Source organism: Gymnogyps californianus, chromosome 10 (assembly GCF_018139145.2).
Source record: "Gymnogyps californianus isolate 813 chromosome 10, ASM1813914v2, whole genome shotgun sequence".
NCBI lineage: Eukaryota > Metazoa > Chordata > Aves > Accipitriformes > Cathartidae > Gymnogyps > Gymnogyps californianus.
Window position 1 is genome coordinate 2,387,600 of NC_059480.1, and position 25,926 is coordinate 2,413,525.

The 25,926-nt window shown below is 39.1% G+C and overlaps 1 protein-coding gene across 5 annotated transcripts in view; it reads right to left on the reverse strand.

The window, feature by feature from the left end:
• Positions 1-239: 239 nt before the first annotated feature.
• Positions 240-25,926, reverse strand: part of ARMC8 (armadillo repeat containing 8) — an 80,642-nt gene continuing 54,955 nt past the window's right edge. For 3 of the 5 annotated variants that reach the window (XM_050902255.1, XM_050902254.1, XM_050902256.1), the window contains 13 exons: positions 23,629-23,689; positions 18,903-19,103; positions 16,399-16,494; positions 14,871-14,953; positions 14,493-14,574; positions 11,848-11,934; positions 9,587-9,679; positions 8,969-9,118; positions 7,101-7,196; positions 4,739-4,834; positions 4,174-4,246; positions 2,804-2,897; positions 240-883 (listed from right to left, as the gene is read on the reverse strand). In XM_050902255.1, the coding sequence (XP_050758212.1) occupies positions 850-883; positions 2,804-2,897; positions 4,174-4,246; positions 4,739-4,834; positions 7,101-7,196; positions 8,969-9,118; positions 9,587-9,679; positions 11,848-11,934; positions 14,493-14,574; positions 14,871-14,953; positions 16,399-16,494; positions 18,903-19,103; positions 23,629-23,689 (1,246 nt within the window). In that variant the 3' untranslated portion in view covers positions 240-849. Of the gene's footprint in view, positions 884-2,803; positions 2,898-4,173; positions 4,247-4,738; positions 4,835-7,100; positions 7,197-8,243; positions 8,407-8,968; positions 9,119-9,586; positions 9,680-11,847; positions 11,935-14,492; positions 14,575-14,870; positions 14,954-16,398; positions 16,495-18,902; positions 19,104-23,628; positions 23,690-25,926 lie in introns of those variants that run through there. The other 2 variants (XM_050902257.1, XR_007766999.1) reach the window with 2 other exon arrangements.

Sequence of the window (25,926 nt, forward strand, 5' to 3'; positions counted from 1 at the left end):
AAAAGTCAACAGTCATGCTAACTCTGAAGTATGAGCTTTTCTTCTAAAAACGTGAAGAAACCCAAAACAATCCAGTTGACCCATTCCATGGATTTGAGCATGTCATCAGTACCAGGTGACCTTGTACGGCGGTAAAAAACTCTTGGACCTTGTCAGTAGAGAATGCGCTGCTTATAATTTGGGGTCTACTGTCTCCCTCTATTTTTCTCTTTAAAAAGGAAGTATAATGTAAGTTAAGCTGAAGTTCAGAAATGCATATATTTTACTTAAAAACATTCATCTGTTCAAAATTCAAAATAAACTTTATGGGATACAACAGTTTGGTTTTTTTTTTTAAATAACATTTCATTCAAACTGTATATAATTCATTGAAGTATTCGTACAGCAAACAATGGTTAACCCTTGAAAACCTGTAGAAAAAGATTTTCACACAAAAAAAAGGAAAAACAAAATTGAGGTATCACACCCACACACATTCACCCAAGCACACGCACACACTCAAGCACACCCACACACATCCACACACGCAGGCTGCAGCAAAAGCAGAAAATTGTAGGCCCAAAAGGAAAATGATGACTGATTGTTCTATCCGAAAGTCCAGGTAGCTCAGGAAAAAAACCCAAAAAACCAAAACAACCCCCCAAGAGTCCTCTGAGTAAAGAAACTACCTCAAGAAAATTCTCAAGTGCACTGGAGACCTGATCATTTAAACTGTTTCTGCAAAGCAGCTCCCTGCACCTGAGAAAAATGCAGCCCAAGGTGACTTGTGCAAATATAAGGAGTCAGGAATATCTCCTGCTATTCCTTAAGTAGACATGAGGGGTGTCCATAGATTCAATTAGTCTTTGATCATGCAAGATACTGCTGGAGTGCTGTCTTCGCCCTGCAATAAAGGAACAACCTGTTAATTACTGGGGTTTGGCTTTATCATCAACAGCTCTTACGTACAAGACTATGCATTGTGCCAGCAAGAGAGGGAGGATGAACGAGTGAGGTAAAAGGAAGCCGAGTGGCTGGCTCCTTCCGTTTGGAAGGACCTAGCCCATGGTGCAGAAGTGCTCTGCGTTGGCTGTAACAATTTAAGAATCCACCTTGCATCTAAGAATAAGATGATCTAACCAAGTATATTAGATGCTTAGCATAAACTGAGTAACTTTCAAGTATGGTGGGGCTTAAGATGTATATTGAACCTCATTATCAATGCACCTTATAAAAAAAAAAACCCTTAAGAGCAATAATTGTGAAGAGCAATTACTTTTCTGTAATACAGATGTACCACGAAAAGCAGGTCTTTGAGCTGAGAAATGAAAGAGGTGTTGTAACTCAGAACGTACTAGAAGCACTTTAGTCCTGTCAGGAATACCGGCCCTACCAAAAACATGCAATGAGGTGACAGGGACAAAAGAAGCAACAGCCAGCGTAATACTGGAATTTATGTAATCTAACATTGTGCAACATTTTTGTTAAGAAAAAAACACCTCCCAAAAGTCTAGGGTTACAGTTGCATCATCACTTCAGCTAATTCAGTGTTTCCTACCACCTGAAGTGAGAAGCTTTGCTCTTCCTTTGTCCCCCACATCTCCCAACCATGCTATCATGACCTTGACAGACTTTTCCAAGATCTGATATAACTCAGCAACCCAGAGGAAGATTTTTTTTTTTCTTCCAAGTTTCCTGTTGCATTCACAAGTCGTATCAGCTCACCAAGGGAGCTGATGAGGCAGAGTTGGGGTAGGGTAAACAGTGGGAGCAGGTGGCCAGAAGAAACAGGAGGGACAGTGACTTGCAACAGTGCTAAGCACAATCAGCTCCCTGGCTCTTAAAACCAAGGCTTCAGTGTTGTCAAGCAAGGCCCATTTACCAGAAAGTATTTTTACTGGTGTAAGTTTTATTCCTATTTCTCACTGTTTGAAAACCCTATTTAGCTTTTCCGTAATTTTCTGTGAGCCTGCTTATTGATAGCTGTAAGTTCCTGATTATCACCTTCACTGCTGATACTTTGGCATAGATTTTAAACAGAAGTCCTAACTTTACTACAAAGATGTCTAAGAACATTGGAATATCTTTCATAAAAAGAAACCCAAATTTAATGCATTTTAAAACACTGCACAGTTTTGAGTTGTGTTGCCTGTGTATGACCTCTTCCAAAAATCAGATCATCTCCTTTAGTTCATGAAAGAAATATGGGTTGTTACTAACTGTAGGTGGGATAATTGCAGAAAGTTAACATAAAACCCAGAAACTGCCATTAGCTATTTTGGTTATACGTGTTTGGTGAAGAAGCTAGACGATCTGTGTAGATACTATAATATGAGTAACAGAACAGGTATGTGAAAAGTTACTGTTGAGCTTAATTAGTTTAAAAGAATTTAATTGAGATTCAACAACAGTAATTAATCAACAGTGGTGATCCTGTATTACCTTTTTAATTCATAGTGTTATGTGATGATTTACCTTTGTTCCAATCCTCTGGAACTTTGTTAGTAGTCCAAGGTTTACACAAATATTTGTGTATCAGTGAGATTTCAGAGAGGACTCTCCACTGGTTTAGAAGATCTTAAGTGCAGTTATTATATACTATTGAGAACTTCAGTAAAATTTGTTACTTCTGAGCAATACAAAATCCGCTCTTTAAATAAGTGTTCATCACAATTTCTTTATACACTGTAAAACTCAGTGCAATGATAGACAGTTTTTCTGGGGAATTTTTCTATAATCAAAAGATTTTTTAAAAAGATACTTTTTTTAATAAAAAGCAAAGATTTCCCTCCAATCTTCTCTTTGGATTTTTCTTTATACTCACTTGTCACACAGATTTGGATCCGATGACTGACTCAATTTATGTAGAATATCTACTATTCCCATGTCTCGTAGTTTATCTTGGCGTTCTTGTGAACCTACAACAATAAATCACATTGTTGGGAATACCACCAAAAATAAATGTCTGCAGAACAGAAGAAAGGGGTGGTAGCAGAAACCAGCTTAAAGGAGGGGTATGGAACACAGTTCAGTTAGAACAGCAATGCAAAAACTCCCTCAGTTGTGGCTACTCCCCAAGGCAGCTCTAGTTTATTTTTGTGTACTCTGTGTGCATATGTTTAAAGAAAAGAAAATCTTGCAGGCAAGAATCTGAACACGTTTTATCCTACAATAAGAAGCTTGACTTCAGTTGGTTTATTCTCATCTCTGATTTGGATGCAGAGAACATTTAACTGGAGGGTTTTTTTGAGTCTGACTTGTAGCACTGTATAATGCCAGTGTAATGAGCAGAAAGCCACCAGGAGCATAGCCAAGTGTCACACACTGAATGAAGTTCTGTGATCCGAGAGATGTGGAATAAGTTACACAGTAGGAGAAAAAAAAAACCCCAAACCAAGTCAAGACACTGATTTCTTTGCTGAAGAGCAGCATGGTCAACTTGAGGGTCTGTAAATCATCCATCTAAGAACGTCCTCCTCCCAGCCCCACCATTCCTCAAAGCACACTGCCTCCCACCACTCCTTCCCTTGCCATTTCTTCCAGCTCCACACTGCTGCCTCCATCTGCCCTCTCCAACCCTCAACACAAACACACATATTTTTCTGTGCAGCAGCATCCTTCAGCTCCCTCCTGGTTACCTTCCATTGTTCCAGGCCATGACTCTTCTTACTGAATGCCTTCCCCATTCCTTCCAGTTCCACCCACAAGTCTTTTGACTGGTTTCAGAGTCTCACTGCCCAACCCATTCAAGCCATCCATGCTGGGCAAAATTTCTTTGAAACAAATCCCTTTCTAATCCTTCTATCCTCTCCAGTGAACCTGTTCCCTCCAACAATGAGTTTCCACAACCTCCTTAAGACGTGGAAGCTCTCTTACTAGGATTCTCTTTCACGCCAATTGTTTTCAGATTTTACAGAAATGCTACAGGTGGAAACCTCCCACTGTGTGACTCTCAACTCCTATTTATTGACACTCTCTTCTTGTGTCTCCTCTCCTGCCCCAGAACAGCTCTCTACACTTTCCTCAATGTCCTCCTGACCACTCTCACTTATTCTATATTATACCTATAAAGACGTCTCCCTTTATGCTTTGGATCCCACTGTGCTGTGCACTGCAAATATTGATTACTATGCAATATTAGCCTTTTGGTCAGGATAGTAACTTGTATATGCATTAATAATGAGGCTTTCTTACCTTCTTCTTCATTCCATATGAGATTAGATATACAGAACATGGCAGCAAGCTGAAGTTTAGCATTTGAATGACTCTAAATATAGAAAAATAGTACTCAAGTTTAGAAGAAGAAATTCAGAAATTCTCAGACTTACATTTCGGCATTCATCCTGTAATAAATAAGGTAGCAAAGTTGGGCCTAATTCTTATCTACAACTTCTCTCAAAGATAGTGCCGTAACATAAGGCACTTGAGTAGCGTTCAATCATTTCCTTCCAAATATTTATTGCAGTCTACAAGATATGCCTTTTCCAAGACCATGAAAAGTTTTCCATGTATATTTGTTACAGGCATTGCTTAAGTCACTGTAACATCCTTATGGGAAATAACCACTGGATTTTCCTTTTAATTAGATCCTCAGTACACCTCTGCCATATAGAACTGCACGACACGATTTCTTAAACACAACTGAGTATATAAAAGTAAATGCATGATACTGAATAATTTACAGAACAAAATGCTAAAGGACCCTCTTTTCATTCCTGCAAAAGACCAACATAAAACCTTTAAGAGAAATTCCCCATACCATGTAGTATTTGATTTTCTGCAGGATGTCATCATTGGTCATAATCAGTTCTTTTGCTGTCGTTCCATCTGCTATATTGGCAAGTATACATAATGTCTGAAAGAGAGAAAAACTGTTATTTGGCCACAGATCACATCCCATGATTTATACAGTTTCCCTGACAGCTCTGAACTTGTGACAAACAATTTCTTTAATTAGTTTTAATATCTTTAATCTGGAGTTCCAGCTTGCTTACATCTGGGGCCAATGCCAAAGAGCTAGCAGCTGTGGATGAACAGCCCTGGCAAAAAACAGTCACTGCCATTTTAAAATAAAAAGCAACATTCATTAATTCATTTCAATGAGTAAAATTTTAAGTCTCTCATGGAAATACGCAGCATATAGAAAAGATTAAATACACTGGAAAATAAAGCAGTCTATTCTGTATCAGTGGCTAGGGGAAAAAAAAAACAAAAACAAAACAACCATACCCATCCAGTTCTTCAGGCCAGGAAAAGGACAGAGGCCTATCTGCTGATCTAGCAGAGTAATTGTTTTCAACAAGTCTAATCACACATCTTACCTGCAGCGATAACTCAAACTACTGACGCACCTGGTTATTTCTTGCAAATTAGAGAAGCCATCCTACAGAATAACCTTGAAGCATTTAGGCCCATGTTGGCACTACAGGCACATGGCATTAAGACTTGCACAGGCAGCTTTCCTGGTACTCAGGAGGCACCGGGAGATGCTCTACAAATTCTTTCCCAAAGAGCTGTGGAAGAACTTAACCATCTTTTCTGGACATGCAGGGATGACTACAGGAGGACACCGGCGAATGATCAGCACTTGTATGATGCCTGTGTCTAAGCTGCACTGCATTCACGTCAGCAGTTGCAGGGATTTATTACTTCCAAGCTGCTAATTACATACTGATGAGTCAGTCAGTGACAGAGATAAGCACTGTCCTGCTAGAAGCATGGGCTCTTGTGTGCAGATAGGCAGTAGTGGATCTATGACTTGATTCTGAAATAAAAGCAAGCTGCTGATCACACCACAGGGACAAAGAAAATGCTCTGTGTATAAAGGCCCCAAACCCTAAAGGCTATATTCAACCCTAGTCTACTAGCCCTTTCCAAGAGTATTTCTCAGGTACCATGATTCTCCTCCAAAATGATTCTGAGAGGCTTGGCAAGGTCAATAACCTTCTATTGCAATGAAGGCCATTCCTGTCACTGGAGCTTTATCAGGAAGAACTATTTATAAAGACACAACTGGTTAATCCTCAGCTGTTTCAGAACCATGGTATCACTAAACTTGCTATCTGTTAAGAGTCTTTTGGGGGTTTTTTTGCTAATTTTGCACTTAAATAGCCATAACAGGCCTGTTTGCCTTCAGCCCATTCTTCACTGAGCAGAGATTTAGACCAGTCTGGATTTAGCTGTATCTTTACACTCATATGCCATGCTGTTTGCTACCAATATCCATCCTAAGCCAAAGCAATCCTCTGAAATCTCCCACAACTTCTCGCTGCCCCCATTCTTCATCACCACATGCCCTGTATGAGGAAGAAACAGGGTTCTCCAATTGACTGTCTTGTCTGTCACAAGAATTAATCAGCCAAATTCTGCCCATCTATCCTCTTTTGCTTTAGCATCCCCGCAGCAGGTATCCCTGTACGCTGGCCCCCTTATGCTGCCACCAAGCCAGGGATGCTTTTCCCTACTGGCCATCTCCTCTTTCCTTCTCCCTTTCCTCTTGCATATTGCTTTTCTTAAGTTCTAATTTGTCAGGGCATGTGTTCCCCCCTCCCCCCCGCCCCCGACTTTTTCCTGGGCTACACCAGCATGCTCTTTTCCCTGCTAGTGCCTCTCCTCCTCTAATCGCTGCTGGCTCCTGCAGGCACCCAAGAACAGCTGAGTTACCGCATCTCCCAGTAGAACATGTATTACTGCCAGCAAGGCAGCCGATGATGGTATTCTTCATTACTGACTGCTCCAATGGCTGCTATAGGAGCAAATAACCATGACGCTTTCCCCAGTGTGAAACGCTGGCTTCTTTCTCTTCCCTTGTTCCTACTACCCCCTTTCTGCCATGCAATTGCCTTAGATTTAATTCTTCTGCTCTCACATACAGTGCCCTCCTCTTTACCAAACCTATATTTAAAAAAAACATTCTGAATTCAATTCAGACACATTTGTCATAATCCATTAGAAAGAAGAGCATTCTTGTAGGTACTAAAGTTATGAATCCGATAGATCTCAGTAAAATACTCAGAGCACATCATAATCCCAAGCAAAAATGACATGTCAAGAAGAGTAAGCATTCTTAGCTGTTTCTTACATTTCATTCTGCCAAGACAACATGAAACAAAAAAGGGTACCTGCTCTTTGACTTCTATATTGTGCTCCCCTTCCAGAATGAGCGTCACTGCTTGCATGATTTGCTTCCCATGAGTGCTCATTATATGGTCTATGTGCTGCCAAAGCAATGATGAAATACAATCAGTGTAACTTTCCAGACAAAGAAGAGGCATTCCTACTTGAATTACTCTAAGTAAAGAGTAGCAACATTGCACAAAGACCCTAGCTCCTAGCGAGGTCTCCCAAAACCAAGAACTTATCACAGCAGAAACACTTCATAATATTCCTCTTCATTTGAAGCCTGGTCTTGTTTGAGAGAGCATGATATGGGCCTTGGTTCTGATTTCACTGTAACCTGTAGAAAAGACACTGGTTTCCCAGTTGCATGGAGGCCAGTCTGAAGACTGAATCCTGCTGGACCCAGGCTCTAAGTATGATGCTGCAGTTAGAAAAGAACCACTTCTCTTCTGATAACAGGGAGCTATCAGAGAGGGGTAAGAAAACGGAGGTTTCTTATCTGGTATTTGCTACTCTTACTGGAACACTGTGACCACGTCCAATATCCACATTTCAAAAGTCTGAGAGGGTTCAGAGAAATAAGCCATATACATTACTTATCGTCTAGGAAAACTGTCTCAAGTTAAGAGACTTACAGGTAAAAGGTCATTTGATCACAGACTATAAACACATATACTAGAATAAAATTGATCATTAGGAGTAACAGAAAAAGATGAAACTAGATCTACTGGATTAACTGATACCAAAACTCAAGCGTGACAGCAAAGAGCCACCAGAGATTACCAGCACATGGCACGCTACAATTTTTTAAGACATTAGGGATTCTTGTAGGACTTCTTAAAATTGCTAATAACGAGACTTCATTCGAAAGCTGCTGGATGAGTTATTCTGGAGTGAGTTTTGGGTAGAGAATGAGAATGGTTGGTTCTGGCTCTAAAACATACTACAGAGAGTAGGTGAAGCTGGGACGTAGTTTCAGATGAAAAACACCTTAAGTGATAATGAGACTCTGCTGTCAAGAGCTCAGGGTGAATTTAATGAATGACTGGTTATTAAGTATCTTTTCACATTAAGACAGAGCTAATTTTCTATGAAGCTTATTGAGACTCAACGAGTACAAATATCAGAAGATTTTTTGCAGTGACCTTTTTATGGTAGAAACACAATACGTGATAAATGCACAGTAGAGGCTTCGTGGTTTTTTTCCCCCACAAAAATGTTGGCTTGCCAAATGTTTGCTGCATGTTTTCCCTCTGTTCTTCACAGGGGATTACCCCTTTCTTTTCCTCCACCAATATCTCTTTCTCCCTGTCAAAAACAATTCATGGGCTTACATTTTCAAACCATTTTATTTCAGTGTGCAAAATGAACGTATGCATTTTGTAAGTGCACAGTCCCACAGTCAAATTCAAAAAGCCAGTACTATCTATATAGTCGGATAAGAACAGAAATATTTCAGGTGTCAAGAAAGAAGAAACACAGGTATCCTTAAGATATGTACCTCTCCACACATTGACTCAACAGTGCAACCCTCTTGTTCTGGACAAGTTTCACAGAAAGACTGTTAGGAAAATAATTTTGCTGAAAGCTAAATGTAATGAAATTGAGCATTAAACATAACTGTCTAGCTCGTATTTGATAATAATTACAAAGTTTCAGTGGATGTAGAGAATTCTTTCAAATGTTTTCTTACACTGATTTGTATGTTTGGTTACAGATACTTAGATAAATCCAAAGGCCTCAGTTTTAGCAATATACTGAACATTAAACAGAAAAATAACTTGTCTTACAAAACAGATTAAGAAATAATTTGTAACGTCTGTATGTTTGATCAGCTTTCACCAGAAGGTCTGTTTGCAGCTCTACTTACTGGGCGAGTAGACAGAAGATTCCTGAGCAGTCCCAAAGTTTTCATCAGAACATTTACATCGGAATCAGAAAGCAACTGGAATAACTGCTCTGTACTCAGACCTCGTAAGATGTCTGATTTGATCTTCTGTTCTGCTTGAAATGCCATATTCTGAAAGACAGAAATTTTTTGCTTGATTTTTTACCTTAAACTTGGGCTTTCACTCTTTTAGTAGACTATTACCTGCAAGCATATAACCTTGCTAAAATTAATCTTGCAAAGGTTATAATTTATGACAAACTGCTGCACAGTGAATTAAACTTCCACACAGTCTTACAGCTGACCTGGTTATTACCTGCTTTTATTTGTCCCCTGGCATGCTACTGACACTACTTAACTGCTTCCCTGAATGATCTTGGCAACCAAACTGGTATCAGAACTGAAGAGCTTATTTTATTTTATGGACTAATTGATGAAGTGTTCCAGGCTGATACTGTTTTCCTTCTGTAGTTAGGTGGAAAGACAAGCCAGATTTCAGCTATGTTATTTTTAATAACAACTGATGAGTTCTTCAAGTTACATTCACATACTTTTTAAGAAGCAAAATCACAAGTGGTACTTCATCAGCATTCTACTTACCATTAAAGCCCAAATGCCGTTCACTCGCAAGGCAAGGTTTTCACTCTGTGTTAAACTACATAGAAGTTCTATGGCTCCTGATTCTAAAATAGGCTAAAATGAAGAGGGAGGGGGGAAAAAAAAAAATCTTCAAAACATTACTTAGACTAATTAGACATATATACAAATGTAAATATAATATGAAAAAATCTTGCTTCTATCTTATTCTTGAGTTTACAACATGTCCAGTCCACTCACGTGAACTGGCCAAGCCATACCCTATATTCATGAGCATTCAAAGGCAGGTTTTTATGAAAAAATTCAGGTCAAGATGGCTTTATTCTCAAGTGTATCTGTGTATGTGTACACATGTATATACACAGCCATACGCGTCCGTGTGTGTGTATATACATGTATATACACACACATACTGCTGTGATACTATAGACATGTCTGCCACACTCACACAAGCAAATAGGTTTTCCCCAACAACTTTCAGCTTGGGACTGCTCTCCAAAACCAGTCTTCCTTGAGCAATCACATCTTTTTGGGTACCAAGTAGGATGTATGTGACTGCTTAAAAGAGGTTAAGGACAATGAAAGCAACTTGATATCTTCCTTGACATTTAATCTTTGTGTTTAGTAATCAGACCAAACTAAAATCCAAGAGAAAAATTTTAGCATAATAAAGAAAACTGGAGACTGCTCTTGATGATCAGATTGAAATGCAAAACCTTGTAGTATCACATCTTTAAAGACAAGAAAAATATCAATACATGCACCTTTTCTTTCAAACTGATTAATGTAATGAAAGTTAAGTTTGGAACAATTGCTTTCAACCTGAACTGAATTTGAAGTACTAGTTTTATCTAAGACCTGAGGAGGTCGTATGCCAGAAGGATTCATCCAATGACTTACGCTGCTCTAGTTTGTAAGATGTTCCTTTCTTCCAGAAGTTACTACTTCAAAAGCAGTGAATAATTGAACATATCTGAGTTTTTGGGAAGTTGTGTGTTTTTTAACCTGCTTAAGAGCTGAATTCATCAGCAAACAGGAATGTGTGGAGAAGGCTGCACTTTGTAGGAACAGGCTCGTCTCACTGAATAGCAACAAGACTGTACCAGAACCAGGCAGCTGCAGTTTGTGCCAAAGTTCACCTGGTCCCAGGCGCTTGTGCACTGCAATAAGCTGCCAGTGATTTTGCCACGGGCCCCACATCTGGCTGGCTCCTAGGGACTTCTCCACAGCCACAGCAGGTGGGAGACATTCCGAAATGGGTTTTGACTCAGCTCTTTTGCAGGTAAAATACAGATCCACTTCAGCTTGCTTTATTTACTTAAGCAACTGGTACTTTACATACAATTTTCAAAATACTATGTAGAAAAAAAAGGTGATATATCAAATAAAGATCAGACAGCTTATAGATGCTTTCAAACCTAACATTTCTCAATATTCCTTCATTTTGCATAAGCAGTATCTTCTTTTGGCAATGATATTTTTTACATGAACCATGTGTCCCGACAGAAAATTCAGTATTTCAATCCAATTTGAAGTGGAAACACTACGCTGTGACCTGCAGTATGAATAAGAAAGCCCATGGGCCAGTGAACTGTGCTTGGCGTTATTTCAGTTAATTTTCTGTCTCACAGACATGACTAACACCACCAAGATCAATTGATCAAACCAAGGTAATCCAAAGTGCCCTGCAGGAGACGACATATACCTCAATCTTGCAAATGTTTTCTGTAATAAAGAAATATTTAAGACTTGGGGAATTGTTCCATTGCTAGGAAGTACTGATATGTATGTACGATCTGTATGAAATACAGACACTGCAGAACTCAAGAACAGATATCCTGTACCGTTCATTCAAGAACAATAAAAACCACAACTCAGCTATGCCAGCATTTTCAAGATTACAGCAGTAATTCTCTAAGACAATGGATCGTATTGCCAATTACCACTTTGTCATCTTCTTGTTTATGAATTTTTTAGGTAAGTGTTTTACAAGCAAAAAACTCCAAAATTTCATGTCTACTTCTTTTCTTCAGAGACTATATTTAAGTATTCAACCATATTTAACTGTCACAGCACTGTAAACAGATGATTTTTTTTTTTTTTTTTTTATTCACAAGCTATCAATGATACAGTCTGCCTAACGTTACAGCTCTATAGCCACTTCAGAAGCAGTGGCTACCAACTAACATACCTTTATGCTTATTGAACCATTGTATAATGTAACTTTTGTCTATTACCTTTCTTGTTTCTGGACAAATACTAACCTCCTTGCTTGGAGAGAATTCCAGAAGAAGATTGCATAGCGTGGAAGATGCTACTACAAGAATTTCATTTGGAGCATTCTGTAAAACCTGCAGTCACAAAGGGGAGAGTGAGGAATCTCCATTAACTAGTAGGATAAGGAAGGGATCATTTTGAAATGGAATACCTGTAATTATGCTGCACTTTGATATTCCATACTTTAGAAGATGCTTTGACGCTAGCAGTGCAGATCCAGACAGTGCTCATTCAACTCAATGTGATGATACACATTACATGACAAGCTGGAGCAACACAAAGTTATTTCACAGAAGCCAGATTTGAGAGCTTTCAGGTCCAATTTAAAAGAAATCAGTGGGAACAGATCCCCGCTCTGCAAAGCATACATGTGCTGGCAGTTGTAATTCAGCTCTGCAGCCATCTTCTCAACAGAGAGCAGGCAGTGTCCTGCAGTACACCTCTGTGTCGTGGTTTACAGAAGAACGGAGGAAGCTCCAGGAGGAGCCTCCTCAACACTTCTGTACCTCGTGCAAAGCACAACACGACAAATTTCCTCATGACCTTCCTTTCAGAAAAGCAAGTAGCCTGGAACAAGTTATACTCTCTCTTATCTGTACCTGGATCTCCAGCGGGACCAATACATGCCATTCCTAAACACAGCATCTCCCTTGCATATTCTGAGAAAACTCAGTGAGGAAATAGGCATGGAGGATACAACTGCTCCTCCAGCAAAGAAAGGGGGAATGGAGGAGTTGTTCTGTGCCATCTTTTGTTTCAGAGCAGTGAGCAAACTGCAAACATTAACAATTACTGCATTTATAGCGGCATGCACTAAAGTACACATATAAGTCCTATAGTTTTAGACATTCTTCCACGGCTTAGACAGCTATACATGCTACCGGAGAGAGAAAGGACTTACGTAGTTGTTATTAATCTAGACTGAAAATTAATATATGTTTATTTAATATTACTTTTATTTTTCTATTAAGAATAATTCTTGACGTTTTGGAATGAACATACAAGTTTCTGACTTCATCTTATTTAATACAAATCAAAATTAACAACTGCCAGCAGCTGCATTTACATAGAAGTCTGACATCTACATTTGTTTTTTTCACATGGCTCTCCTTTTACGCTAGTTGTGCTTCTTCAAGCAATCCTGTTGTTTTTGTGTTTTACATTTATAAAGGTTTGATGTTTTCATGTTTGGCCTTTCGCAAACTCTTAAAATATTCAAACCATTCCCTCCAAGCCCCTTCAGGTGATGACCATGAGTCCTGAATCATGGGATTATTATGCTATAGTGATAGCACAAAACTTGCATGACCAAATCTCCCTTGACCTCCCAATAAAACTAATGAATTAGACATCCATGGATTAGTATCACAACTCACACACCCAATCCAAAGATGAATGCTTAACTTGTAATAAGTGTATTGTGTATACTGTCAGAAAATAATTTCCCCATCATCTCTATCATGAAACTGTAGAAAAAAACCAGGCCTACACGCTAGGGCCTCTAATTCGTGCAAGCAACATAAAAGGCTGAGAAAGTTTCTTGGCCTGCAGCTAACAAGATGGCCAGAGAGTGTAGTATAACTAGTGAGTCAAGTTTTCTTAAGTCCCTAACTTGTGAGAATTAGAACATAAGCAGAACAGACAAAGTCAGGCCTGAATAAAATGTCACTGAGTAGTATGCCCAACAGGCATCTTTCTTGTATTGAAGTATCACTAGAAATAACTGAAGGATCTCCTGATCCTTTACTTCCTTCCAGGCTCTTGAGTGAAGCTTTCGACAGTCAGCTCACGTAACTGCCTCGTTATCAGGCTCATCAGTTCATTTTTGCTGACAACACTTTCTCTGGTCTGGCTATTTTACTTCTGAATAGAGAGTCAAGCTCACTTCAGGTGATTCTCTTGGTAATTCTCATGGATGTCAATACTGCCCAAGCTTTCAGGCTTCTTGCTAGCAGACTTTGTCTGTTCCCCATTTTCAAGGTCTAAAAGATGTTGAAACTGAGAAACTGGTTTATCTGCACTTAATGATAGTCACACTACAGGATGAGAGATGATATATACCTTACACACTTTGATCTCATTTAATCTTGTGGATAATTGCATTATATTAACGTGTCTTTTTAAAGGTCTTCCTGAGCTCTTTGGCTTCAGTTTTAGAATCTGCAATGAGATCTAGAAGGTAGAGAATGACAGGAGAAAACACGGATCTAAACTCTCTTGTAGGGCTTATAGACCAAGTCTGAACTGTGCCATCTAGTCTGAGCCCAAAATTAAAGGAGACTTAGTCCTCCTAGTGCCCGATGTAAACATCAGGGATAACTTAGCCTCACTTACTGATCACTAAAAAAACCAAAAAAAACAAAAAAAACAAAAAACCCCAAACCACCCCAAACAAAAAAACAACCAACCAAACAAAAAAACAGCCAAAAATCAAGCATAGACCACTGTCTTCTCTGCTGCTGCTTGGCTTTTGTTGATTTATGACTCTCCTAGGAAAAGGTCATGGAATTTTGATTTCTAGGTAACTTCTATTACGATTCCACAGAAAGGCATGCAAATTGAACAGACACCATATCCTCCTTTAATGGAACAGAACACTTCAGTAGCTGAGACTTGACTTTTCTTTACTTACCTTCATTAAAGGTTTCCATACAGCATGATCCTGAAAACTTGTCCTGAGCTGCTGTACAGAACGGGACAAACTGTGCAAACATCTATAACAGAAAAGAAACCTTGACCGTGAAACATACACACTCACATGTACACTACCGTAATATATACATTGCTTCTACACAAAGATTCAGCTTAGAATTTGGTAAGTAGTAGACTGTAAATAGCAAAAAGAAAATATTGTCCTAGTCCAGAATAACTCCCCCACCCCCCCAATAAATTTTCCAACAGTAGAGATGACTTCAGATTAGCTTTTGAAAAGTTAGCAGAAATTCTAACAAGTGCAGCATCAGACTTTGACAAGACAAAAGTATTTACATGAATCAGAAAAGCCTCCTACCTGACTGCAGCTAACCGCACCTTGATACTAGATTCAGACAAGCCATTAACAATACGGTCCATCATATTTTCAGTCTCAATGATCTGGAGCAAAAAGAAATTAATGTTATACGAATAAAATACTATGAGCATTTATGAGTCACTGGTTTTTTGTCTGCAACATTTTAAATATTGCGTATAAAAACTGTAGCTAAAAACAGCAAGCCACCTTCTCTTCCCAGTTCAAGAAAGTAGCGTATATCTGCATACAATTTAGAAAAAACCATCTACATTCTATGCTCCACTGCTGCTTTCAAAATGATTTTATTAATCATCAAGGAACAAGAGGGTTATATATATATGAATTACCCTTAATGTCATATTACTACACAAGAGAGCACGTGTGAGTGCACACAATATATACAAACTACACATTAGAGACATGTTATAGAGCTATTGGAAAAAAAATACATAGTAGTTCATCTGCCATATTTAGACATGGCCAGCACAAGCACTTAAGGCTAGGATAAAAGGGAGTTAATACCAAGACGAAAGATGGCTTTTGTATAATAAATCAACTGTCATGTACACACCCACCACTTATTAAAAACAATGCTTTGATATGTAAAAGGAGGATCCTTACTATTAACTAAAGAAGTTCATCCTGCAAAGGAGAAGTCTATGGGTTTGAATTCTGGAGATCCTGAATGGTTCCCCACTGACGCATCTTCCTGCTAGTTATCTTTTCAACACTGTGTTTTCCTGCCTCCTTCCTGTCCATATCTTTCTTCCTTCTGTCTTTCCCCTTTAACCAGCAAATAAACTCAGAAAATTCTCCTGCCTCCTGTACTTGCCACGTTTGACACAGCAACTCCATGCTTAATTTAAAAAAATACTGCTTTTAATCATTGTTTAATTCCCCTCCACTTTCCACACATAAGTTTTTAACTATACGAGTGCTCCAGCCATCCAATCTCTTTCCTGTGATGTTTGAATACTTTGTTCTCCTTCACACCAACTGCTTTGTTATGACAGTGCAAGCGCCCTTGGTCGCTTCAGAATCATGGAACAAATTTTGACTTTGTTTGCCAATATGATTAGACTTTCCAGGGTTTATTTTTGAAAAAACATTTGTTTTATAATAGGGTACATGACAACGGAGGTATATTCTGTCCCTCAGAACACAGGTTTCAGAAATTACTCATATGCCACAACACTATTCCTGCACAGCTTATGAGCAGCAAGGACCACAACATGTTGAAAGACAACTTATTGTGAGAATATAGTTCATCACTGTGAAGATGTTTACATAAATAAACTTTACTCTTATATTTTGTTAGGGCAAGACATTAATTTTTGTTCAAATCCCATGAAAAAAAGTGCAATCTGAAAGTTTATGTTAATGCATCAGAAAGAGAGTCTCCTTGTTTCAACCTACGTACATCACAATGAAAAAGAAAGGGCTGGAAGGGTGTAAATTCTTGCACTGCCTTTCAGCCTACTTTTCAGCTACATCTTTGCCTGATTGCTAACATTTTTCACAGGCTCACCTTTTTTCGGATATCTTCATCATTTGCTCCCAGGGAAGCATAGAGCTTGAAAGCAGCCTGGCGCAGTTCATGGGCATGCTTCAAATCATGGTCAAGCTATTTAAATAAAGCACAGATATCAATTTAGACACTAAAAAATTACAGGTGTGATATTCTGATTTGTTGTAAGCTAGTGCTTATCTACTGCGGTTTTGTCTACCACGCCAAGGGCAGCCAGAAACACAAATGAACTGCTGTTCCATTAGCTGACGTCCACATCTACCAACTGAATACAATAACTGAAGTTAAGAATATGCTTAATTTCTCTGCTGAGTTACAGATAAGTCAACTTAAACAATTTGATGCCAAAACACTTCTATAAAGTTACGACTCTATCCAGACCATATTCAGGCAAAAACTATTCTTGTTTACCCAACAGAAACTTACAGGTACAAGCCAGGAGAAGTGAAAAAATTGGGAGAGAATCAAGGGAAGTTTTATCAAGAGAACTGAACCAAAAGCAGGCACCAAAGTTGGTCTCTAAATCACAGGACTTCCATCTTAAGGTGGATGTTGACTTCTGACTTCTGCTGTAAAGGTAACACAGCAGGGTGCAAGCTGTCTAGGAGGTTTCTGGAAGGTAACTTCTTAACACAGGTGCTACAGGGGTGAATTAGGGTGATGCACCACTGGATAGGCTGCTCACAAATCAAGAAAAACTGCCTGGGGGTATGACAATTAATGGGAACACTAGCTATAGGGATCATAAAATAGTGGTGTTCAAGTTCCTGAGAGGCGTGAGAAAGGCACGGAGCAGAGTACGGAGCCTTGACTTCAGGAGAGCAGACCTGGAGGAGCAGATGGGGTGTACCCTGGCTTGTTCAGCCAGGAGAAGAGAAGGCTGAGCGGAGACCTAAGAGCAGCCCTCCAACACCTACAAGGAGAATATGGAGCCAGACTCTTTATGGAGGTGCACAGCAAGAGAAAGAGACACAACAGTCAAATCGAAACAGGAGAAGTTCTTACTGGATGTAAGAAAGAAACAAAAATTCACTATTAGAACAGTCAAACTTTGGAACAGATCGCTCAGAGAGGTGGTTTAATCTCCATTCTTAGCAGTTTTCAAGAGCCAATTGGACAAAGCCTTGAGCAACCTCATCTAAGCTCAGCACTGACCCTGCTTTGAACAGAAAATTAAGGCTTTCAGACCTCCTCACGTTCTTTCCAATGAGAATGATTCTATGATTCCGACTGCCCTCAAAACTCTGTACCAAAGGGTTCCACAAAACGATGCAATATTTAAAGCCTACACAAAATGCCAGAAAAATGCTAGTATTAAGTAGCAAAGCGCTGAAATAAAAGAACTGTCAAAAATTAAGCTGTATGAGTAATTCTCTCTGGTGCAGCTATATTAGAGCAGAATGTATTATATCATTATTAAAAATATTTAAAACAGACAAGTAATCTCTTTGGCTGAGTCCTCACTCATGTAGTTTTCACCTTACAGGGTGTAATTCAAAGCATTCTTTACAAAGTAAGCACCCTGGCTTCCCAGCTGACTGTTTTTACAGACTTTCTGAACACTCAAAGCAATGTCATAACATCTATAATTGCCCCGCTCATATTTGGAACCTAATCATATTTTTCATGCTACAGCCAACGTCCATTACTCCCCAATCAGCTGCTAAATTTCCTTCTGCTCATTTAATTTTATACTGCAACTATTTTTTTTTTAATTTAATTTGCATTTTTACATAGAATTCAAGGCAGCTCTATATGCAGAATCAATCCCATTCTATAAAAGTCCGAGAAGTGAGTCTACCTCTTGGGCTAGTTTCAGAGAAAAACCAGGGCTCTAATCCATTTTTTTGGGGTACTTTCTAAAAATCAGACTCAGTAAGAGTATATCAGGTCTCTGTTTATCCAACCTCTTGCAAGTGCAGATAACTCATAATATAAAACGCTACATGACAACCACATGTTTTTCTGCTTTAACAGAACAGAACTGTCTCTGAATTTAACATTTTTCACAAACCTGACCTGAGAATTGAAATCGATCTCTCATCACATGGACTATTCTCTCTTATGAAGCTGAAATGTACTAGTTCCTGAAAGTAAGTCTTTTAAACTCTGCAAAGGAGAAACACAACAGATGTCTCTGTCTGGTACTTCATTGCTACCTCTGGAAGATGTAATGAAACTCATATGGTGAAGCTATATTAAACTACCCATAGCCCATCTCGCTATCTTTGACATACAAGAATGGCAGCATCCTTCTTACAGGGTGAGGAGTCCAGACATACACAACAATTTTAGTTCGGATAATACACACTCCAGAAAAAGCAGTGAGCGAGCAAAGACTTGGGACTACACGCATCAGGAATCAAGTCCTACTGGATCTCAGGTCACCTTTCTATTGAGGAACTCAGACATAAGGTTTAAATAGAATAAAAAAAAGTCCTGAGCCCATTTATTACTGTTTTTGCACATTTTTCAAAGCTTCAGAACTGGGTAAGGAAACGTACCCTCTTGATATCAGTGATTGCACTCACTGAGCTGGGATACTTGAAGTAGTCAGCAAGCATGACAATGAGGTGGTCGGTAATGCTGGCAATTCTCTGGAGCTCCACATCTGTTTCAATCAAATAGGCCAGTGTTTCTGCTCCTTCTACTCGCTCCTCCAGCAGTCTTTCCTTACTACACATTCGAACCAAACATGGCAGAGTCTGAAAAGTTTAAAAAAAAAAAAAAAACAACAAAAACAAAAAACCCCACACCACCATTGTTTAGTGCAGCTATGTTCATAAAGAAGCTCACAAAAAAATCAAACAGCTATCCTAGAGCAATTCTCAACAATGTTCTTTAGATCAGTACATTCAGACAAAAAGATTTTAGTGGTTTTAAAGACTACAGACACAAAGAAATTGTTCAGGCATTACTAAGTATACAGCAGGCTACTTTCAACCAGCTTCTCATGCAGTCAAAATTAGTCTGCATGAATGCAATGTTTACAAGTGACCATGGTCAAAGTTTCGCAAAAACTAAAACAAACAAACAAAAACCAAACCCACCCCTCCAAAGTTCATATTTGCACAGATTTATTCTTACTACACACAAGAATCAAAAGTACCCAGGCTGCCCTCAAGAAGTACTTGACCCCTCCTGCCCTTGTGCGATCTAGGATTGACTAAGGACAATGCAGTCAAAAATAATCTCAGGCCTTTCTTCACCCACGCTGGCTGCTAGGAGTAGTAGGGAAGGGAGGACTACTCCTAAGTAGTCTATTTGGTCAACCAGAAATGAAGTCCACTTGGAATCCAGGTCCATTCTGCCTTACCCTGACATATCCCCCCTACCTTGGTTACACTCACATGGCAACATTTTTGTCATACCTTCTCTACTTTAAATACTAAAAACAATCAAATCTTTCTTTACCTAAAGCTCAATGAAAAGCACTTAACTCTGGAAAGACCAATTCTCCAGTGGCTGGGACCCTGTTCACTCAAGCCTCAAACAGAAGTATGAAAATGGATGAGGAATAGTATCAAGGTTTTTGCTTGTGTAACTCCACCGACTTCAACAGAATTACACTAGTAGAAAATGTTTCTGAGAGTTATGTTTTTGGGGACCTGAAATAACATTTACCCATTGACTGTTAAATGATTAAATAGATAAATATCCTATCTCCATTCCACTGGTAAGGAAGCAGAGTTACAGCACTTGCCTACACTTATTAAAAAAGTAGATGCTACCACAAAGATTACCCATTTAGGTTGTGAATCTTGCACCTAATACAGTGAGCCAAAGCACCTCCTCTCTGCAGATCTGTCACTTAAGACATCAGCTAAGACTTTCAACCTGAACAGTTGAAAACTGGTTCTAATAGCACAGACACACCTAAGGACCTTCTGCTTCCTTAGGAAGTTTGCCAGAACTCTTTAAAAAAGAAGGCAGCTGCTGAGGGTTGGTAAATTTAAGCAGCCCTCAGAAATTACCTCATTCCAAAAGTGAGATTTCTAGGACCTCTGCAAGTTTGTTCAAAGTTTGCTTTAAAAGCCTTCAGGCGTTTAATTATTACTATACTTTTTAATCTGCAGAATTCAGGACTGCACCATAATGATTAAATATCATCAGTTTCAATTACCAAGCTGGCATAAGGTATATTAAAAACTGAGGCCAGCATAAATAAAATCATGAAAGCTGAACATAAGCTCTCAAAAAATTATATTCAGGTTGAGTAAGAAAGAAAAGAAGTGGAATTCCATGTTTAAATCACAAAGATAATGTACTTCCCAATTCTTTCCAAGGTCCAATGGCCTGAAATGAGGTATTTCTTGGAATTCAAGGGCTAGACATTGTTAGGTCACTAGCTGCAAGCACCCAAGAAACACAAATCTTGTACTGTTCAACTTTTAGCAATTCCATCTGTTTAAAATTATACAAAAACAAGAATTCCAAAGGATGTATTTTAACTGCTTCATTAGACCTACAGGGCAGTACAATGTAATTAATGCAGATGAGTAGGGGACTGTATTAGAGGTGTAAGATGAAGAGCCACAAAGCACACCCAAACTTTTCTGGCCAGCAGATAAAAGTCTGAAAATGGTCTTTTTAAAGAGATGGAATACTTAATTCACATTGTATTGCTGGGATGCATCAGGGTTATCTGGACAAACAGTCACTTTCGTTATTAGGATTCCAGAGAAATCATTTCCCTTCCAATCAAATCCACTATTTATCACCCTCCTCTGCCTTCTCCCCACCCCAACTGATTTTATTTTTTCGTGTGTTACAAGCCAACCCACTACTCAAACTGGGCAATGAAAATAAATCAAAACCATTTTGGAAACGTACATCCCTGACTGTCCTCCAAATGAAGAAAGTTTGATAGCAAAGGGTTAAAGTTATCTTCAATAATTTCTGAAAACTGAAGGGGGCATTGCTTTGTTTTAGTTCACCAGAGGTCAAACAATTTTGGATTTATCACAGACTGAGATTTATCACAGACTGAGACAGTGTGTTATCTTAAAACTATGAGCTCCCGGAGTGACCTCAGAAGAAAAGAAGAAATTACCTGAGTTGTGTGAACAAGAAGGCAAGGTTCTGTGCCTTCCTCCTCTCCTCACTCTTTTGTCTACTCTCAAGTATTACAACAAATTTTAGTCCACAGCTTAAAACATTTATTTGTGCTGAAGCAGCTTCCATGAGAAAGTGATCCTATTGCTGTGGGCTGGCAGGCAAATCAGTTCATAATGGTTTGAAAGGACTGCAGTTATCCACTCGGCCCACGTGGCAGAGCATGCGTAGCTCCGCACAGGCAGTTAGCAGCCAGCTACCAGCAATAACCTGCCTTTGCCTACAGCAGTAGTCCCCTGTTTCCTCTCCCCAGAGCAGTACAGTTCTGGAACCCACACATCCTGACCAGGAGATAGCCTGGGGTTAAGCAGACAGTGGGGGATTTCTGAAGGGAAGAAATTTTCAAAAGAATAAGGTCTGCAGGAGCGAGATAGGTCGGGAGCATGGAATTGTAGCCCTCAGTTTGCAGGTGGTGTAAGGAGAAAGAAGAGAGATCAGGGAATTGGAGTGTCAATTTGGAAAAAAGCTAAGTAGGAGACTGAGGGAGAAGGACGCAGCTTGGCTTCCTCACTTGCTGTAAGACCAGATGCCCGTGCAGAACAGATGCCACTGTCAACACTGGAATGAATTGCATTTTGGACTTTCTTGTGTAAAAAGACAGGAGGGATGGGCCTTTGCCTCAGCCAACATATGGATTTTTCATCTGTCTTACCTGGAATGATGGATACCAAAATCACACTAACAAAAGCTGTAGATATGCCAGACTCTATTATATTGAAAGGAATGAATATGCTTTCTTATTGCAGTATCTTACGTACAAACTACTCTTTCCCCAGCATTACCAAAGAGTAGGACTAAGGGACAGCTCTTGACACTCTGGTGATAGTTTTCCAGTTTAAAATGTAAGCTTGCAGGAGCCATCAGGGGTTTGCACCAGACCACAGTCAGAAGATACTAATCAGTAGCCTTTGGTGGTGAGCATTTGTTGCTTTAAGCAGCACACACAGCTATCTGCAGTGCCGTGGACTTGCAGCACACTCTGTGGTCAGAGGATCTGAAGACAATGAACTCTTGTAAAAAGTTACTGGGTCTCAGATCACACACCACCAAATCCTGACAATGACTGCTTTGCTGATTAGACCCTTCACTTGCTAGACTCGTTCCAAGAGCACATGTGGTCTTCTCAATCTCAGTACAGGGGCACATATGGGGAAAAAATTATTTTTTCAGGCATTTAAACTGCATTTCCTTAAGTCTGAACTACGTGTTATTCTCTGGAATGAAGGATGCTAAAAACATACTAAAACCTTTGGAGTCTGCCAGACTGCTACAATAATTATGAAAGAAAGCAAACATGTTTTCTTATTGCAGTACTACAGTAATACTTCAGTATCTCACAGAGAAACAAGCAGTGTTAGTATTATCTAATCTCTGGCTGATATGCTTGCTCATCAACAGCTTTTTATTTTTCTTCTTCTTTTGACCAGCTATAGAAGTGTGACTATTAAGAAAGACCTTACATTCCCATGGTATTTAATGAAGTTTCCTTTAATGAATTTCCTTATAGTCACACGCAGTATAAAAATCAAATCCAATATTTCAGCATGACAGGGTTTTTTTTATAACAAATTTCCCTAGCCGAAGTATGAAGCAGACAAATGTACAAAAACATTGTGAAACCTGAGAAATCATCTGCTCATGACAGACTCCACGTATAGATTGTGCAAGTATTCTGACTACAGCCTTGTGAAATAAGCTGTTGAAAGACAAACTAGTGCCTTGTTCATATACAGAGACCAATGCAGTAACGTTGGTTCCATGTTACTTACAAAAACGCTTACTGAAATGATTACAAACCTCAAATGGATGCGTGTCAAACTCTGGGATATTGGGATATTATTCTGGATATTCAAACTCTGGGAATTATTCCTGGATATTGACCTTTTAGTAGGATTCTTTACTTAAAACTTCTTAAAAAAGCCATATCACTATAAATGCCTAAAGACACAAAGGGAAACTAGGGAACTAATTTTTTAAATAAAAAAATCAGGAGAACTTGGTGCTTTGAAATCTTCAGTGTAACAGATTTTGTGCTAATTTTTATGAGACAAATAAAAACGGGATAGCCCTATGTGAGACAAACATTTTAAACAGAAAACTGTTCAATCAGCTCACCTTAAGAACGATGCAAGAATCGTCTGTCCGTATTGCTCCAGCTCTGCACATGGAAGTAAGGCTGTAACAATATAATAAAACATACATTCACCTATCATTGGTTTTTATGCACTTAAGACGTTGCAGAACAACCAACTGTACTAATGAAATGTACTCCCCTTTGTCCTACCATTGATTTAAATACATTTGTGCTTACTAGACTTGGGCACATGAACAAACTAGTACGGGCATACTTTTAAGCAGATTTCTAGTACAGGACATCTTGCTAGAGCACCGATCAATACATACACCACACGCTGGTCAAAAAAGGTCTGACCATCAAACTCAATCGATCCACAAACCTCTTTTACGAACAAAAAACCCCAAAATTAACAACTTGCATTAAGATAAAGGAGCAATATACATAGACCTGTCCTTTGCTGCATACAGCATGGGCAAGCACTTAAAACAATCAGGAGAGAATCAATACAGGGTTGGTAGTCTGACAGCTTAGTCAGAAACCATTTGCATTAGCCTAGGAGATGTGGTATCATTGTGATGCTTGTCCACAAGCATGTCTTAACACTCTGCTGGAACAAGCACATCCTTGCTAATGATGAACCCAATCAAGTCTCTGACACTGAACCAAACCAGCACTTGTTCTTTATCAGACAACAACTTAGACAGTGGATATGACAACTCCAAGGTCTCAAACTACAATGTTGACACACAACATCAGACAAATGCAGAAGTTGCTTTGTTAATTTACCTGTACACGTGCTCCAAGCTACCAGAAATGCAAAGTAGTTCACCCACCAATAAAAGTGTTTTACATTTAATTGGTTTATAGTTTTTACCTGCTCTGCTACAAGGAAGTGGAATGAAGCTGGAGGATAACTGCTCTGCATTCAGTGCAGGAACAGTCAAGTATCTTTTGTTTTAGCTTTTGAACTAAGCCATTGTAACTGGCTTTTGTCATGCCACAGTTGAGGTTAAAGAAATAACTGGATTTCAGTAAAGGTGACTTAAAACTAACATGTTTCAAATCTCAGTTGGGCAGGTTAAAAGCGTACATTGGTTCAATTATAATCGCTCAGCTAAGGAGCAGTAATACGCTAACACACTGTAACCATACCGTGTTTCACCACATTCCTGAGCTCTTTCCAAGTGCCTAAAGAGAGTTCTTTCACCTCTTAGAAGGTAACATCACTGATCCTGTTCCAAACACCTACCAGTGACAGACATAGCTAAAATCCCATAATCAAAAGTCTTTTTATATATTATTTCTTAGAAGATAAAAGATAAGACTTGACTGTAAGCACAGAGATCATTTTATAAACTTTTACTGTCCAAGCCTTGCGGCTGACAGCAGGAAATAGTCATTTTCACACCTGAACAATCAGGAGGAAAGCACCCATCTTGCAGCTGCCATTTAGTCCAGCTAGACCCTATTTGCCAGACAAAGCAGCTCTATTTCAAACATGAAATAAGTTAAAGTATTTTTACTTCAGGTAAAATAGGCTTGGCTTAGCTGGAAGCAATTCCGCTAATTTTAGTAGAAAAGGTTACTGCTCCACTTGTAGCTGCAAATCACTCTCCCAAGAGGCTTACTGCTCTTCCCTCTGTGCCAACACTGCTGCTCAAGTGAAGGATCTTTACTCCATTTCAATCAAGAGGTATTAACACGGGTCTTCCAGGTCTACTTCAATTGTTGAAAAACAAAGGAAACTTCTTAAGATAGCCTTGTATGCCAGTCTGGATTCAAACATAAATTTAACAAAAGGCTTCACAAATGCATAAAAAACCCCTTCTACGTCCACATTCCAAGGACTCTCCTAATAAATCAGAGAGGAACTGCAGATTAATTGACCAAAGCTGGCAAGGCAAGAGTGAAGTCTAATTTAGAAGCAGAAGAGGACCTGTGACAATTTCACCTACCGCTCTCATTAGAGAAAAAGAAGAGATAGTCTGACTTGGAGGGAATCAAGTAGGGAATGGACTTACAGAAGAAAAGCCAGTAGGTCTTTGCAAGCCCCCAGGACTGTCATGAAACTGAGGCCTTGAGTGCCCTACTAAGAAGGATGACTGCCCATGGACTAATTAGAAACCAAATTTGAAACTCAAGATACTGGTTTGTCTTCCATTTTCCTGCAATTTTCTTTTTTGCTTTTCACTGCATCGTTTTCTTCCATGCTTTCAAAGGCCCACTTGGGCCAAAGTACTGCAAAGCAACAGCAAAAGATGGGATTGTCTACCCAACTCCTTCCAATTTGAAGCAGATCAGTAAAGAACACCAATAGACCTGGGAGCATTCATCCC